Here is a 16,499-nt window from a genome sequence, read left to right as displayed (position 1 = left end):
ACCGTGCTAAGCAGTGAGAACACAGTAGTAAACAAAATCAACAGAATCCCTGTTTTTATGGAGCTTACAGATGGACAATACAGATATTAATCAAATAATCACACAAATATATGTAGTTACAAATACATGCTATAAGAAATTATATTATATTGAAGAGGAAATCAATGGAAGTTTTCTCTGAAGGGATAACATTTAAGCTGAGGTGAATGAAAGCCAATTATATAATTATACACACAAACACACACACACACACCTTTTAAGAAACTATCAGCCTATACCATTGTGAAAACATGACTTCCTTTTTGCTCATCTATTTGGGAATGAGTCAGGTATCTGACTGGTGTTGTAGTTCTAAAAATAAATGCAAACAATGAAATACCACTCCACACCTATAAGAACGGCCAAAATTGAAAACACTGACAACACCAAAAGCTGGCAAGGATACGGAGAAACAAACTCTCATTCATTGCTGGTGGGAATGCAAAATGGTACAGCCACTTTGGAAGACATTTTGGAAGTTTCTTACAAAACATATTCTTACCATACCATCCAGCAATTGTACTCCTTGATATTTACCCAAATGACCTAAAAACTTGTGTCCACAAAAAAAAAAAAAAAAAAAAATCCACACCTGAATAGTTATAGCAGCTTTACTTGTAATTGCCAAAACTTGGAAGCACCCAAGACGTTCTTCAATAGGTGAATGGATAAATATACTGTGGTGCATCCAAAAGAAAGATAATGAATTATAAAGCCATGAAAAGACATGGAGGAACTTTAAGTGCATATTACTATCATGTTTCCCTGAAAATAAGACCTAACCGGAAAATTAGCCCTAGTATGATTTTTCAGGTTGACATCCCCTCAACATAAGCCCTAATGCGTCTTTTGGAGCAAACCTTAATATAAGACCCAGTCTTATTTTCGGGGAAACATGGTAAGTGAAAGAAGCCAATCTGAAAAGGCTATATAATACACGATTCCAACTATGACACTCTGGAAAAGGCAAACCATAGAGATAGTAAAAGGATCAATGGATTCCAGTGATTAGGGGAGAGGGAAGAATAGGCAGAGCACAGAGGATTTTCAGGACAGTGAAACTATTGTGTGTGATACTATAATGGTGGGTACATGTCATTATGCATTTGTCAAAACCCACAGAATGTATAACCGCAAGATTGAATCCTAATGTAAATGATGGATTTGGGGTGATAATGATGTGTCAATGTAGATTCACTGATTGTGACAAATGAATCACTCTGGTGAAGAATTCTGCAGGGGGAGAAGCTGTGCACATGGTAGGGAATACATGAGAAATCTCTGTATCTTCTGCACAATTCTGTTGTGAACCTAAAACATCTCTAAAAAATAAAGTCTAATAAAAAAAAAATAAAGTCTATTAAAATTAATTTTAAAAAGGTAGTACTTCAGACTGCCAGTTAAGAAGGCATTGTGGGGTGGTAGAATGAGACAGAGAAGAAATCTGATAATTATGTGTTAGCCTCAAATCTGCCAGTCTGGCTATGTGACTTAGGATAAATTTTCTTAGTTTATCTAAACCGTATTTTGTCTAACTGTCCATAAAAGGGAGTAGATTTCAGTGGGTCTTAACCTTTTTTGGATTGCTTCTTTCCAGGCTACCCTCCACAATAGGGTTGTCTTCCTAAAAAAACAAAAGCTGGTTATACCATCTCCCTACTTTAAACTTCCTTTGCCTGCCCCCTCCCTCCAGGATGAAAGTCAAACTCTTTCTTTGGGCATACAGACACACTTCATAATTTGACTCTTTTGACCACACTATTTCTATTTCCTTTCATTCTAGCCCATGTTTCTTTACAAGCGCTTTTCAAAGTATAATCTAAGGACCCCTTGTATTGAGTGCCTGTGACAAAAGCAAAAAGCCTTTGCCCCAAATAAGGTTAGGTTCTCAGGTGATAGGATGCAAGAACCTATATTTTTACAAGATCTCCAGTGAAAACCACTGCCCTACATATTAGCCATGCTGAACTTTTCCACATTCGTGTCTGGAATGTCTTTCCCTGACTCATCCACATGGTAACATCTGCTTTTAGCACAAATGTCACCTCCACTATGAAGTTTTTTGACAATCCCCTAGGGAATTGGCTGTTCCCTTCTCTGTATTTCTGTAGCACTTTGTTCATTTCTCACATGTACCTTAGTACATACTGTAATTATCTACTTACATCGCTGTTTCTCTTACTATAATGTGAACTTGAAAACAGAGACTGTCTTAACTTATTTTTTATATTCTCAGCATCTGCGACATAAGAGATACATTATAAATGTTTTTTGAACAAATGAATGAATGGATAAAGACGAAGAACTAAACTACTCATTCCACAAATATCTGAGTGCCTACAATGCACCAGGCACTCACTGTTCTAGTACAAGAAAGCAGCCAAAACTTTTGCTTGTAAGACAATTAGAACCCTACCACAGGGTTCTATTTTAAGCCTCTTTTAGCATTTTATCTGTGGAAACTTCCAAATGAGCTATTTGTTTACTCATGCTTAGGAAATAACCACTTGCTTGATGTTTAACAAGTAAGCAGCATTATAACAATGAATGGCAGTGAAAAAGCACCATGCAATTAGTCCGTTCCCATAAATGTGCTTTAAGAGTCCAGAGTCAATTTCATATTCACCTTCTCTTTATCACTTTCTGGAGAATGTAATTTAAAGAGTTGCAAAGGAGAAAATAGTAAATGAAGACAAAGTCAAAGTGATTCTGCCAATAAATACTTTAATGAGAACTGAGGTCTGTAACATACATAGCAGTAACTGCCCTGGCCTATGCCTTCTGCTCTAGCCCAAGTCTGGGACTAATCAACTACATTTAACCCACATTTGAAAAGAAAGCCATTTTGAATGTCACCCATTAGTATCCATCTTCACAGAAGATACCAATCCGGGGCCAGAGTCTCAATGTTAACATTTTCTCTCAGGGAAAAGTTAACACGGTAATAACACAAATACATAAACAATTCTGAACCATCCTATTGTTCTTCCATCAAGAGGCCTTTGGGAGACCAATGATTCATGAAACATTACAACTTTGTCAAAATACATTTGAACAAGGGTAAAGAGAAAAGAGTAGAAAGGTTGACAGGGCGTGGCTCACATATGATTCAGGCCTTAGATTTGAAGCCTCTTAAGCTGCTCGTATGTAATAAAAAACTGAAGAGGAAGTCATGGAAGATCAGTGGGTTAATACTGAAAGCCAAACCCAGTTCTAAAATTGTGTATTGCATTCTCTTATTAATAAACTAACGTACCTAGGCTGTGCTATTCTAAGTTGCACTTGCTTAATTAAAAGTCTTTTTAAAAACAACACCTGGTACATCATCAAACATGCATTGAGTGCCCACTATGTGCCCATTATGATCATTGGCATTTAGCAATATAAAAAAATTAAAATTCCACCATACTTATAGTCTTCAGGGACAAACAAGCCATACACACACACACACACACACCCCAAGAACATTAATGACAACATATAATTCAGTGTCAGAGAAATTGTTAGAAATTAGGTGATCAGTGTCATCCCAAGGAAGGAGAGAGATACTATCTCCGTCAACCTATAGACTCCACAAAGGCAAGGAATTACTTCTCAACCCTGCAATGCTCACCACTATACACACAACACCACACACAGTATCCAACTCATGGCTCTGCACATAGAAGGCACTCAAACACAGCTAAAGGAAGGAGATTCACCCCTGGAAAGAGCTCTATTTGGCCCTGGATTCCTTCATCCTATGAGTATTTTCTATCTTATTATTCCCCGGCTATTTTGGTCCTACAGTTGGGGGATAGGAAATACGGACCACCTCACCATGGACTTTTCTATGGGCATCTCCCAGCAAGGTTTCCAAAAACTTCAGAACCCCTTCCAAATTTGGCTGTGTTTATTTTTTTTTAAGTAAAAAAAAAATTGTTTATCATGTCTTTTCTGCTCCCTTCAGTTTGTATTAGACTCCAACTGAAAGCCATTTCTTAGTTCCATCCTTAATGATCACCATAAGAGTATTTGATTTCTCACTTACCTAAAGGCTTCAATAAGCAAATTTTCCTTCCCATAGTCTAGAATAACCTGGGATCTTAAAGCATTGCTCTCATGATCTAAAAGGATACAATGATGTTCCAGGGTCCAAGTCGAAGCCAGTTTGGCCAAAATCCTTTATACAGTGCAAAAAAGCCCTCATGTTTCCACATCTGAGAGAAAGATACAATAAAAAAAAATAGAGTAAATTCCCCATATTCTTTACATCCGACAATTAGTTTTATTTTAGTACTCATTTTCCATGCCCCTCTCCCAACAACTTATGACTCCATGAATGGTCTTTTTTTTAAGACATAAATTTGAATTAATATGTAATCTAAATGCATACACCCACTCTTTCAACAAATATTAAGCACCTACCATATCGAGGTATTCTTGATGCGGAGGTAATAGTAACTTAATAGTAAACAAGAGAAAGTATCTGCAGTAGCCAGCTTCCAAGATGACCCCCAATGAAAGCCACCTCCAGTTATTCACATCCTTGTGTAGGCCCTCCCACATATATCAGGATTGGTCTGTGTTGCCAACAGAATATGGCAGTAGTGAATATATGTCACCTCCAGTGCTTTGTTACAAAAGACATTTTATGTATATAATAAGGCTTATGCCTTGTTCTCTCTTGGATCATTCACTCTGGAGGAAGCCAGCTTCCATGGCATGAAGAGAGGCCCACATGGTAAGAAACTAAGGCCTCTAGCCAACAGCCAGAGAGGAATGGAGGCTTCCTGCTCATAGCTACGTGAGTAATCTTTGAAGCATCTATCCCAGACCCAGTCAAACCGTCAGATGACTGCAGCCCTAGCTGATATCTAGATTACAACCTCATGAGAGACCCTAAGCTGAAATCTCTCAGCTAAACTGCTTCTGAATTCCTGACCCATAGAAAATGTGAGATTATAAACGCTTGTTTTAAGGCACTGAGTTTTGGAGTAATTTTACACAGCAAGAGATAACTTATACAGTCCCTGCCCTCATGAAGTATGTACTCTAGTGGAGCTGACAAACAAATGCACATAAAAATAAACAAATATATCTCTGTGTATTTGTTTGTCAGCTCCAGTAGAGTACATATACATATAAAATTTTCAGAAATAAGTGCTAATAAGAAAACTAAAGCAAGGGAGGAGACCAGGGAGTTCAGCAAGTCACTATCCTCTGAGTCTGTATCATCATTGTAAATTCTCTGTAATGCCATGGCCTATTACATGTGAATGCTTTGAGGATTATGTGATGGACAATGTGAATTGCTTTGAGCTCAGGTCTCCTGTTTCATATAATGGGGGTTTATACACACCAATTGAGTGGTTACTATAATTAAATGACAAATTATACATACCAAAGGATATAAACTGGTACTGCATGTTGAATTCAGCCTACAGAAACAGTTCCTATGTAATGGACAAATATCTATTAAGTAACTACTGTGTGTTAAGCATTGTGTTAGACTTGAAAAAATGTTATTTGCCTTTCTACTGGTGAAGTGAAACCCAATGCTATACTAAAAAATGGATCTACCTGGATCAAACAATAATATGAATATCCAGACTTATAAATATCCCTGATCCCATCCTGTAGATTAAGAACACTGGATTTCTTGCCAACAAAAACCACAATGAGATACCACTTCACTCCAGTCAGAATTGCTATCATCAATAAATCAACAAACAACAAGTGCTGGCGAGGATGTGGAGAAAAGGGATCCCTTGCGCACTGTTGGTGGGATTGCAGATTGGTACAGCCACTATGGAAATCAGTATGGAGGTATCTCAAAAAACTGGAAATGGAACTAGCTTATGACCCAGCAATTCCACTCTTACCTATCCAGAGAAATCCAAACGGCTAATTCGAAAAAATATATGCACCCTTATGTTTATTGCAGGGCTATTCACAATACCCAACACATGGAAACAACAGAAATGCCCATTGGTAGACGACTGGATAAGAAACTGTGGTACATTTATACAATGGAGTATTACTCGGCCATAAAGAAGAATGAAATCTTACCATTTGCAACAATATGGATGGACCTAGAGAAAATTATGCGAAGTGAAACAAGTCAGACGGAGAAAGACAAATACCATATGATCTCACTTATATGTGCAATGTGTAGAATAGAATAAATGAGCAAACTAATCAGAAACAGTCTCAGAGATATAGAGAAAAAGCTGAAGGTTGCTAGATGGGTGTGGGGTGCAAATGAGGGAGAAGGTGAAGGGATTAGAAAGCACAAATTGGTAACCAAAAGATTGCCACAGGGATACAAAAGACAGTTTGGGGAATATAATCAATAATGTTGTAAAGATTTTGTAGGGTATCTGATGGACACTTGTCTTATTAGGGAGACCACTTCATGGATGGTGTAGATGCCTGACCACTGCAGTGATGCCTGACCAATGAAGCTGAAGCTGAATAACAATGATGTGAACTATAACGAGATATATATATATATATACACATATATATATACATATATGTGTGTGTGTGTGTACATATATATATATATATATATATATATATATATATATATATATATAGTCATGGGATATAAAGGACAGCGTAGGGAATAGAGTCAATGGAATTGTTACAGCTATATATGATATCAGAGGGGTAGTAGATTGGGGGAGGGGGTTTTCACTTTGTGAGGGGTGTAAATGCCTAATTAGTACACTATCTTGAACAACTGAAACTAAAACAAACAAACAACAACAAAAACACTGGATTTCTTTGGATAAATACCCAGAAGTGGAATTGCTGTGTCATATGATGGTGATCATATTGTAAGGTATATAAATGTTGAATCACTATATTGTATACCTGAAATTAATAAAATGTTGTATACAACTGTACTTAAATTTTAAAAAAATACTCAATATAATTATCCTGATTGATCATTTTTTTTTGGAGCAAACATAATAAGGAGTAACATAATAAGGGCAGTATTTATGGAAACTGTGGTAATATGCTTCCACCAATGGATCATCAGCAAATGCTGAAGGTCTCAGACCAAAACTGACGTTGGAAAATTGTGAAAATCAGCCAAAATAAAGCCCAGATGCAGTAACACAGAATCACAGACTGCTAATATTACAAGGGACCTTAGAGATACAATCCAACCTCATCACCTCTCACCTGGACTACCACACTAAGCCTGCTAACTGGTCTACAATCTCCACCTGGAAACCAAAACAATCTTTTAAAATTATAAATCAGATAGAGTCACTTTCCCTTTTAAAGCTCTCCAATGACTTCCCAGGGAATTTCATTCTAATTGCAAGTATTCTGTGATGACCCACAGGATCTCACGATTTAGTCCCTGCCTCTCTCTCCAGTTTCATTTCCTACTACTTTCTCCTTCATTCCCCACATCTAGCCACACTAGCCTTCTTTTTAACCCTTGAACATGTCCAGCTCATTCCCAACTGTGGGCCTTTATACCTGTTCTTTCATTACAAAATACTTTTGCCTCAGATCTTCACGTGGTCACCTTCTTCTCATCATTCACATTTCTGCTCAAATGTTACCTCCTCGCAACCTTCTCCTGACCATCCTAGCTGAAGTAGTCTCCCACCACCATCACGAAATCACTACCTCATTATGCTCTGTTAGTTTCTTCATAGCAGTTACTTCTATCTGAAATTATACTGTTTGTTATTTGTATGTTTATTGTCTGCCTCCCTGAACTAGAATGTAATCTCCAGGGAAGCAGGGACTATGTTTTTCTTGTTCACGATTATATCCCTACCACCTAACACTGTCTGCCACAGTAAAGTTTCCAATAAATATGTGAACAAACGTTTGTTGAATAAATGAACACGCTAATATAGTGAGGGTCTCTAACCACCCATGAGTCATCGGAATCCTTATAAAGCTCCAAAACAGTGACCAACTTCTTCAGAACATTAGAACTGGGAGGCATTCTTTTTAGCTTGAGGCAGTTAGGTAAAAACAAACAAGAATTTCTATAGATAAACAGAGACAACAGGCTACTTCATGAAGTTATGCACTCATTCAATAAATAATTTGCTGGGCCGGCCCAGCGGCTCAGGTGGTTGGAGCGCCGTGCTCCTAACACGGAGACTGCCAGGTGGATTCCCACATGGGCCAGTGAGCTGCGCCCTCTACAGCTAAGATTGTGAACAACAGCTCTCCATGGAGCGGCTGACCGACTGCCTCAGCCAAAGGGAGCACAAGGCTCATAATACCAGCACCGGCCAGGGAGCTGTGTCCTACACAACTAGACTGAGAAACAAGGGCTTGAACCAGAGTGGGGGGGAAGCAGAGGAAGAGGGAAAATAATAATTTGCTAAGGATAAAGTGATAAACAAGATGCATATGGCCCTGCCTTCAAGGAACTTACAGTCTACTGGGGCGGGCAGACAGACATTAAAACTAATTATAATAAAATGTAACAAATGTGAATAAATGTGATAGAGCCAAGAGCCATACAATGGAATATTATCCAGCAATAAAAGGGAACAAAGTACTGATACATGCTATAACATGGATGAACCTTAAGACATTATGGTAAATGAGAGGAGCCAGTCAAAAAGGTCACATATTGTATGATCCCATTTATATGAGATACCCAGAATAGGCAAATCTATAGCGATAGAAAGTAGATTAGTGGTTTCTTAGGGCTGGGGGGTGGGAGGTGATAGCTAAAGGACATGGGTTTTCTTTCTGAGGTAATGAAAATGTTGTAAAATTGACTGTGGCAATGATGGTTGCAGATATCTGTGAATATACCAAAAGCCACTTTGAACAGGTGATTTTTATAATATGTGAATTAGTCCTCGATAAAGATTTTTTAATATAATAAATGCTATGATAGAGCAAGTGCATGAAACTATGTACACATAACCTAGTTCAACAATCAGGCAAGGCCTTTATGAAATAGAAATGGGATCTGAAGAATGACTGGGGCTAGCCAAGTGAAAGGCATATTTAGGGTGGGGGGGTATCTAACAAAGTATATGGCATGGGTGAAAACTTGGGAAAGAAAGTCTAGCACTAGAAATTGTTCAGTATGTCTGGAATGTAGAATAAAGGTAGCAAAGATAAGGATGTGGAGGTAAAAAAGGGTCAAATCATATATGCCTCGGGTCTATGAGAAGCCATTCAATAGTTTTAAGATAGAAGTTACAGGATGACATTTGCACTTGTTTGTTTCCATGTCAGAGATGAATGCATAATTCCATTCACCAAAGTGTTTTGGGACTCTTAGAGACGAAATATTAAAGTATGATGCCATTACATATAATGACAATATAGAGTGAAATCATTTTAAAGAACTCTAATAGCAAATAAGTGAATGAGTAAATATAAGTACTTAAAGGTTACTAGGTTACTGCCAACATGAAAATACATTTCTGCGAATACAACACAGAATAGTAGTTACAAGTACAAACTTTGGAATCACACGGACCCTGTTTTAAACCCCAGATTTGCCACTTATTAGATGTGTAATCTTGGATACTCAGCTACTCTGAACTTAAATTCCCTCATTTACAAAATGAGAAATATCTATTCCATAGGGTTGCTGTGAGTGAACAGATTTGTTACCATGTATGGTACATAACAGGCATCAATAAACACTAGTTATTACCATATTATTGTACCTTCTAGTTCCTCTTAACCTTCTTGAAAGAGTATTTTACACTTGTCTATTTATCCTCACTTCCTATGTGTTTATCTGTTTCTTCCTACTAAAATTACAGTGTCATGAAAGCTGGGACTTTTTTGTTCACAAACCTAGAACAGTGCATGGCACAAAACAAACATAAACATTATAAGTAACTTGCAAAAAAAAAAAAAAGACACAAACATTTTTGTATTGAATGAATGATAAACACTCCTCAGTGTACAGCAATCTGGCTTTTGCAAACACCGATCCAGCAAACCTCCTCTAGAATATATTAAATCCAACAGATACTTTGCAGATACTTATACTGGATCTCTCTATTCCATTTGACATTAAATAACTACTCATCCCTTCTTGAAACTCATTACTCCCTTGGCTTCCATGCCACTAATCTCTTTTAAGTTTCCTCACATCTTTTGAACTGTCATCTTCTGGTGTCTTTCCAGGGCTCCTTATCTGCCAAGTCTTTAAAAACTGGTATTTCCCCAGAGTTCTTTCCTTGGCCCTACTCTTCTCTCTATACCAGTGATTGTCAAGTGGAAGGGTAAGCTGTGAGAAATAGCAAGGGGGGCTTTTGCCAATCTCTACTCCTCAGAGTCTGAGAATCACTGCCTCTGTGAATCGCTATAAGGGAAGGAGTTTTATAACACTCCAGTGTGCTAGGAAGGCAAAAAAAAGTTGTCACCTACTCTCCTTGGTCTCCCCCTCCACAGTCCATGACACCTGTACACCACAGATTGCCAAGGCTCTGAATTCTCTACACCCATGAACTCTCCCCTAAGTTAAGACTAAGATATCCAAATATACCCACTGGGTGTTCCTCATACACCTCAAACCAAGTGTCTAAAACTATGATGTCTCCCATAAAATCTGTTTCTCTCCCCATGATGCCTCTGTCAATGAATGTCACCACATGGTCACCACTTAAATGACATGTAAGTCTCATTAGGACAGTTCTTGATACATAGTAAAGCACTCAACATATATGAGTTAGTATTACTCTAGATGCCACCATCTGCAGGGACCCTATCCCAAACTTCCAAATTGGACTAAAATTTCCTCCCATAGATCTCTGAGTTTATAACTTACCAAGCTGTGTTGATTATCTGTTTATACACCCCCAGTACCCTATATTTTCTCTGTACCTACTAAAATGTGCCTGATATATAATAAATACATATTAAACTAAATTGAACCACAGAGGAACCATATGGCACTATCATATTTTAGCCTCAACTTTCGGTTTTTTGGTAGAAGTATTATCACCAGTGATTATACAATACATTTATGATATTCAGCTTTTTACATGTATAACATAGCAGAAATTTTCAAAGTATGAACAATAGCACAATGCTGAAATGAAATTGAGTACCAGATTTTCTACAATAGGGTCTCCATCTTTTTTGAAGCAGGCAAATGTGGGACATGTTAAAACCTTTAATCAATAATTCTACACGGTGCTATTGATAAATGTTTACTGCAGTCTCAAGCATTCAAATTGGAGTAATAATGTTTAGGACCACTGTGCATCAGGTGATTGCCAAGGGAACAGCTTTTCTACCTGGGAATTACTCTGAGAGGCTGCTAAAATACACATGATTCTTCCAACTTTAGAATGATATATAGTGACTAAGAATAAGGCTTGAAAGAAGGTCTGAAGCATCAGAGAAAATTAAAAATGTAATCCAAGCTCACAGTGAGCGTACCTTTAAAATACCATCCAAAGTACCCTTGTAGAGGTCCACATGTCCCACGATTGCCCTCTGGTTCATCATGCGAGTTCGAACTACATCAACTGGATTGGAAGCCAGAGCCCCAGCCAAGCCACACGTAAAGCTGGAACTAAAGATGAAAACTTTAAGACAATAGATTGTCCCACTCTCACCCCTGCCCACTAAACAGAAATGAGACCAGACTTAAACGTACAGTGAGTCACTCATCAGATAAAACCTGGCACTTGCCTTTCATTACAATCTAAAGAGAAAGTAAATATAGGTTGGTACAAAAGTAATTGCCATTTAAAAGGTTAAAAATAATTGTAAAAACCACAATTACTTTTGCACCAACCTAATATTTTCTAAAGAGGCATCATTCAAAAGTTGCCCCCCTCACTTTTCAATCTGAAACTCAGACAGCCTTTTTTTTAAAGGGGACAGTTTATAACTATAGCAAGATCCCTAAGGAGGAAATGTCATGCATCATGTATTAGTTATGTAAATTTTTCAAACCACAGCATCATATGCCAAATGTATTTGAGTAGTAAAATATCATAAAAGTTGCAAGATGAAGAAAATGTAGGATGAGACTGACAACAGTAATCAGCCCAAAACAGTGATGTCATACCGCAAGCCCTACAAAATACCACCTTTTTTTCTGAATCTCATTGAGAAAAGTTTGCTTTCTTATCCAAAATTAACCAAAGCAAATAACAGATGAGCTTATTAGATATAGAGGCTGTGTGTGAGCAATTGCAAACCCTACAGACTTCTGATAGGTTGCTGTACTAGACACTGCCCCCAAGTACCAAAGTGCCCACAGAATCTGGAATATAGACTAAAGGTATCAATTCTACATAAAGATTTCAGTGAAAGATCTTTTTGTGCTCAAAATACTGGAAATACAGCATGAGCACAACTTATCATACTTACACAAAGTGAGTTAAAATTGTGTCTCCCATCACCCCTGACAATATTAAGTGCTTCTTCGTAATATCATAGACTGGTAGCTCTACTCCCACAACGATAGCAGCCCGCTGAGCAGTTGGGACAACACCCTACAAAACATGAATGACATCAAGACACAGATAGTCACATACGTCTAAAAGTGAACAAAATATGTTGGGAGTTAAAAAGTGACAGAAACATCCAAGTCTGAAGTACAGAAGTGACTCTTTCAAATCAATGCCTAATACTGGGACATTCATAAATTACCAATTCACTTACTGTACTGAAAATAAAATCACTGACATGACACCCAAAATGCAAGCGACGAAAGAAAATGGATAAACTGAACTTATAACAATTAAACATTTTTGTGATTCAAATGACACCATCAAGAAAGTGAGGGGCCGGCCCAGTGGCTCAGGAGGTTAGAGCTCTATGCTCCTAACTCTGAAGGCTGCCTGTTCGATTCCCACATGGGCCAGTGGGCTCTCAACCACAAGGTTGCCAGTTCGATTCCTCGAGTCCCGCAAGGGATGGTGGGCAACGCCCCCTGCAACTAGTAACGGCAACTGGACCTGGAGCTGAGCTGCGCCCTCCACAACTAAGACTGAAAGGACAACAACTTGAAGCTGAATGGCACCCTCCACAACTAAGATTGAAAGGACAACAACTTGACTTGGAAAAAAGGCCTGGAAGTACACACTGTTCCCCAATAAAATCCTGTTCCCCTACCCCAAAAAATCTTATAAAAAAAAAAAAGAAAGAAAGTGAAAACACAACCTCCCATTTCTCTTGCAAATGAGAGAAAATATTTGCAAATCATATACCTGATACAACTAGTATCCAGAATAAAGGACTCTTATGACACAACAATAAAAAGACAAACCCAATTTAAAAAAATGGGCAAAGATCTAGACATATATTTCCTCAAAAAAGATACACAAATGGCAATTAAGTGCATGAAAAGATGTTCAACATCATCAGTCATTGTGGAAGGCAAATCCAAACCACAAAGACATACCACTACACACCCACTAGGATGGCTATAATAAACAAAAAGCAAACAAACAAATAAAAAAACAAGTGCTGGTGAGGATGTGGAGAAACTGAACTCTTATACACTCCTGGTGAGACTGTAATATGGGGCAGCCACTGTGGAAAACACTGGCAATTCCTCAAAAAGTTAAACATTGAATTACTATATGACCCAGCAATTTCACACCTAGATATATACCCAAGAGAACTGAAAACACATATTGATGCAAAAACCTGTACATGAATGTTCATAACAACATTATTCATAACAGCCAAAAAGTGCAATCGACCCAAATGCCTATTAATTAATGAAGGGATAAACAAAATGTGGTATATACATACAATGGAATTATTATTCAGCCATAAAAAGAAATGAAGTACTGATAAATGCTAAAACATAGATGAAACTTGAAAACAGTATGCTACATGAAAGAAACCAGTCACAAAAGGACAAATATCATATGAGTCCACTTATATGAAATGCCAGAATTGGCAAATCTGTAGAAACAGAAAGTAGATTAGTGATTGTCTAGGGCTAGGAAAGCTGAGAGACTTGGGAAGTGACTGCTGATAGGTATGAGGTTTCTTTTTGTGGTAATGAAAATGTTCTAAACTTAGACAGCAGTGATAGTTGCACGAGTCTGTGAATATACTAAAAACTATTAAATTGTACACTTTAAAATGGTGGATTTTATTGTATGTGAATTTAAAGATGTTATAAAAATACAATAAAACCATGAAGCGAAAGTCAGTGGGGAGAGAAGAGCTTCCAAGTTTAATTCACAGAATTTTAGGATGTGTAGAAAGACCACACTAGGATGACAGCAAAGGCATGATGCAGTTAGCGAGAAAGCAAAGGCAAAAATGGGTACTTCCTTACAAGTCCTCCCATGGTAACACTACCAGCATTTCACTCACTAGCACAATACTCCTTTCACAGCTCACATTACAATGCAGGGCTGCTAGAGCATTAAAAGTCACGTTTTTGAAGAATACTAATGATACAAGAAAACACTTATGATGTAACATAAGGAAGGCAAGACATAAAATTACATATAATATTAGATTGGTGCAAAAGTAATTGTGGTTTAAAAGGTTAAAAACCGCAAACACTGCAATTACTTTCGCACAAACCTAACATTATTCTAACTTCAGGGAAAGGGTATAAACACACACACCAAAGTTTTGTAAAGGACTAGAGGGAAATACACCAAAATATATTTTTTTCATCTGGGATTAGGATAACAGATCAGTTAATTTACATTTTTAAGCCTTTCTATGTTTAAAAAATTCACAATGAACATTTTATAACTGTGTTTAAATGTCATTTAAAGTTGAAAATAATATACTGTGGGAATAACTGCCTTTTGGGATATCTGCCATATTAAAGTGTTTAATAATCTCTAAAATCCCTAACTCAGTTTATAAAGTGGAAGTGATATAGCTGTGCTGTCATCAGATGTTTGATTATGCTGATTGGGCTGTCTGGCCCAACAGTGCCTTCCTCTCAGATCCTTCTACCTGCTGGACTCTGTTAGGAGACGACCTTTACAGAAGACTACTTTAGTAAACAATAAGGCCTCAAGCTGGAGCCCACGGGCCAAATTCAGACCACAGACATGTTCTGTGTGGCCAGTGTTTCTAGAAGGCTGAATTAGCTGTCAACATATAAGAAACCAGGACACTTCCCATAAGAACACAGATTTCCAGATTCTCTTGAAAGTCCAGAAAATTTGGCCAACACTGAACTCACATAGTGCCTGGCAGCAATGAGCAGGGCAGTGCTGTTCAGTTACCACACTCCCCACCACTCAACTATCTCCAAATCTGGCAATAGTGCCAGTTGTGCTTTATTATTGTACTCATGCTATTATTTCTCACTATAGAGTTAGGAAGAAAGTGAAATGTTTCCAGTACCCATGTTACAATCAAAACAGGAAAATAAGATATACAAAAAGAGGACCATGCGTTTGGAGAAAAATGCAAACATATTTCCTTGTTGAAAGGAAGAAATAATTCTGTATTTTAATATGCAAATAACACATTTGTGTCAGAAGAATACATAATACAATGTATTTCACTTCTTTATCTTACATGCATGGATGATGTGAGTAGCCTGGATCATAAAAGCAGCTATGTTTATTTCTCCAAAAAATTAAGCATATAATTACCACACAACCCATCAATCCCACTTTGGGGTATATACACAAAAGAACTGAAATCAGAGTCTTTGCATACCCATGTTCATAGCAACATTATTCACAAGAGCCAAGACAGAGAAACAACCTAAATGTCTGTTAACAGATGAACAGATAAACAAATATGGTATATACACACAATAGAATATTATTCAACCTTAAAAAGGAAGTGAAGTCTGACACTTGCGACAACATGAATGAACACTGAGGGCATCATGCTAAGTGAAATAAGCTAGTCACAAAAGACAAATACTATATGATTCCACTTATATGAGGTACCCAGAATAGTCAAATTCATAGAGACAGAAAGTAGAAGGGTGGTTGCCAGGGGCTGTGGGGGGAGGCTGGGAGAGAAATGGGAAGCTGTTGTTCAATGGGCACGAATTTCCAGTTATGCAAGATGAAAGAATTCTGGAGACTGGTTGTACAACAATGTAAATATACTTAACACTTCTGAACTGTACACTTAAAAATGGTTAAGATGGTGAATTTCATGTTATGTGTAGATTACTACAACTATGTTTAATTAAAAGTAAAGTTGCTGTGTTCCCCTGACAAAATCTCCAATTCTATTTATTGCTCTCTGTCTTTCCTTTAGCATTAGTTTGTGAACAAGTTATAGTTAGTTCCATTTTTTTTATATTAAATTTATTGAGGTGACAATTGTTAGTAAAATTACATAGATTTCAGGTGTACAATTCTGTATTACATCATCTACAAATCCCATTGTGTGTTCATCACCCAGAGTCAGTTCTCCTTCCATCACCATATATTTTTTAAGAAGGGTGCAGCTCACTGTGGCCCATGCGGGGATCGAACCAGCAACCTTAGTGTTATTAGCACCATGCTCTAACCAACTGAGCTGACCGGCCACCC

The 16,499-nt window shown here is 37.6% G+C and overlaps 1 protein-coding gene across 4 annotated transcripts in view; it reads right to left on the bottom strand.

Moving 5' to 3' along the window:
• Positions 1 to 2,743: 2,743 nt before the first annotated feature.
• The window catches only part of SLC25A14 (solute carrier family 25 member 14), a 33,726-nt gene continuing 19,970 nt past the window's right edge, over positions 2,744 to 16,499 (bottom strand). For all 4 annotated transcript variants that reach the window (XM_019717015.2, XM_019717016.2, XM_019717017.2 and 1 more), the window contains 4 exons: positions 12,376 to 12,500; positions 11,434 to 11,569; positions 4,158 to 4,238; positions 2,744 to 3,197 (listed from right to left, as the gene is read on the bottom strand). In XM_019717015.2, the coding sequence (XP_019572574.2) occupies positions 3,156 to 3,197; positions 4,158 to 4,238; positions 11,434 to 11,569; positions 12,376 to 12,500 (384 nt within the window). In that variant the 3' untranslated portion in view covers positions 2,744 to 3,155. The remainder of the gene's footprint in view (positions 3,198 to 4,157; positions 4,239 to 11,433; positions 11,570 to 12,375; positions 12,501 to 16,499) is intronic.

This window comes from Rhinolophus sinicus, chromosome X (assembly GCF_036562045.2).
Source record: "Rhinolophus sinicus isolate RSC01 chromosome X, ASM3656204v1, whole genome shotgun sequence".
Lineage (NCBI taxonomy): Eukaryota > Metazoa > Chordata > Mammalia > Chiroptera > Rhinolophidae > Rhinolophus > Rhinolophus sinicus.
The sequence above is the reverse complement of the archived record's forward strand: the minus strand, read 5'-3'. Positions and strand labels throughout refer to the sequence as shown.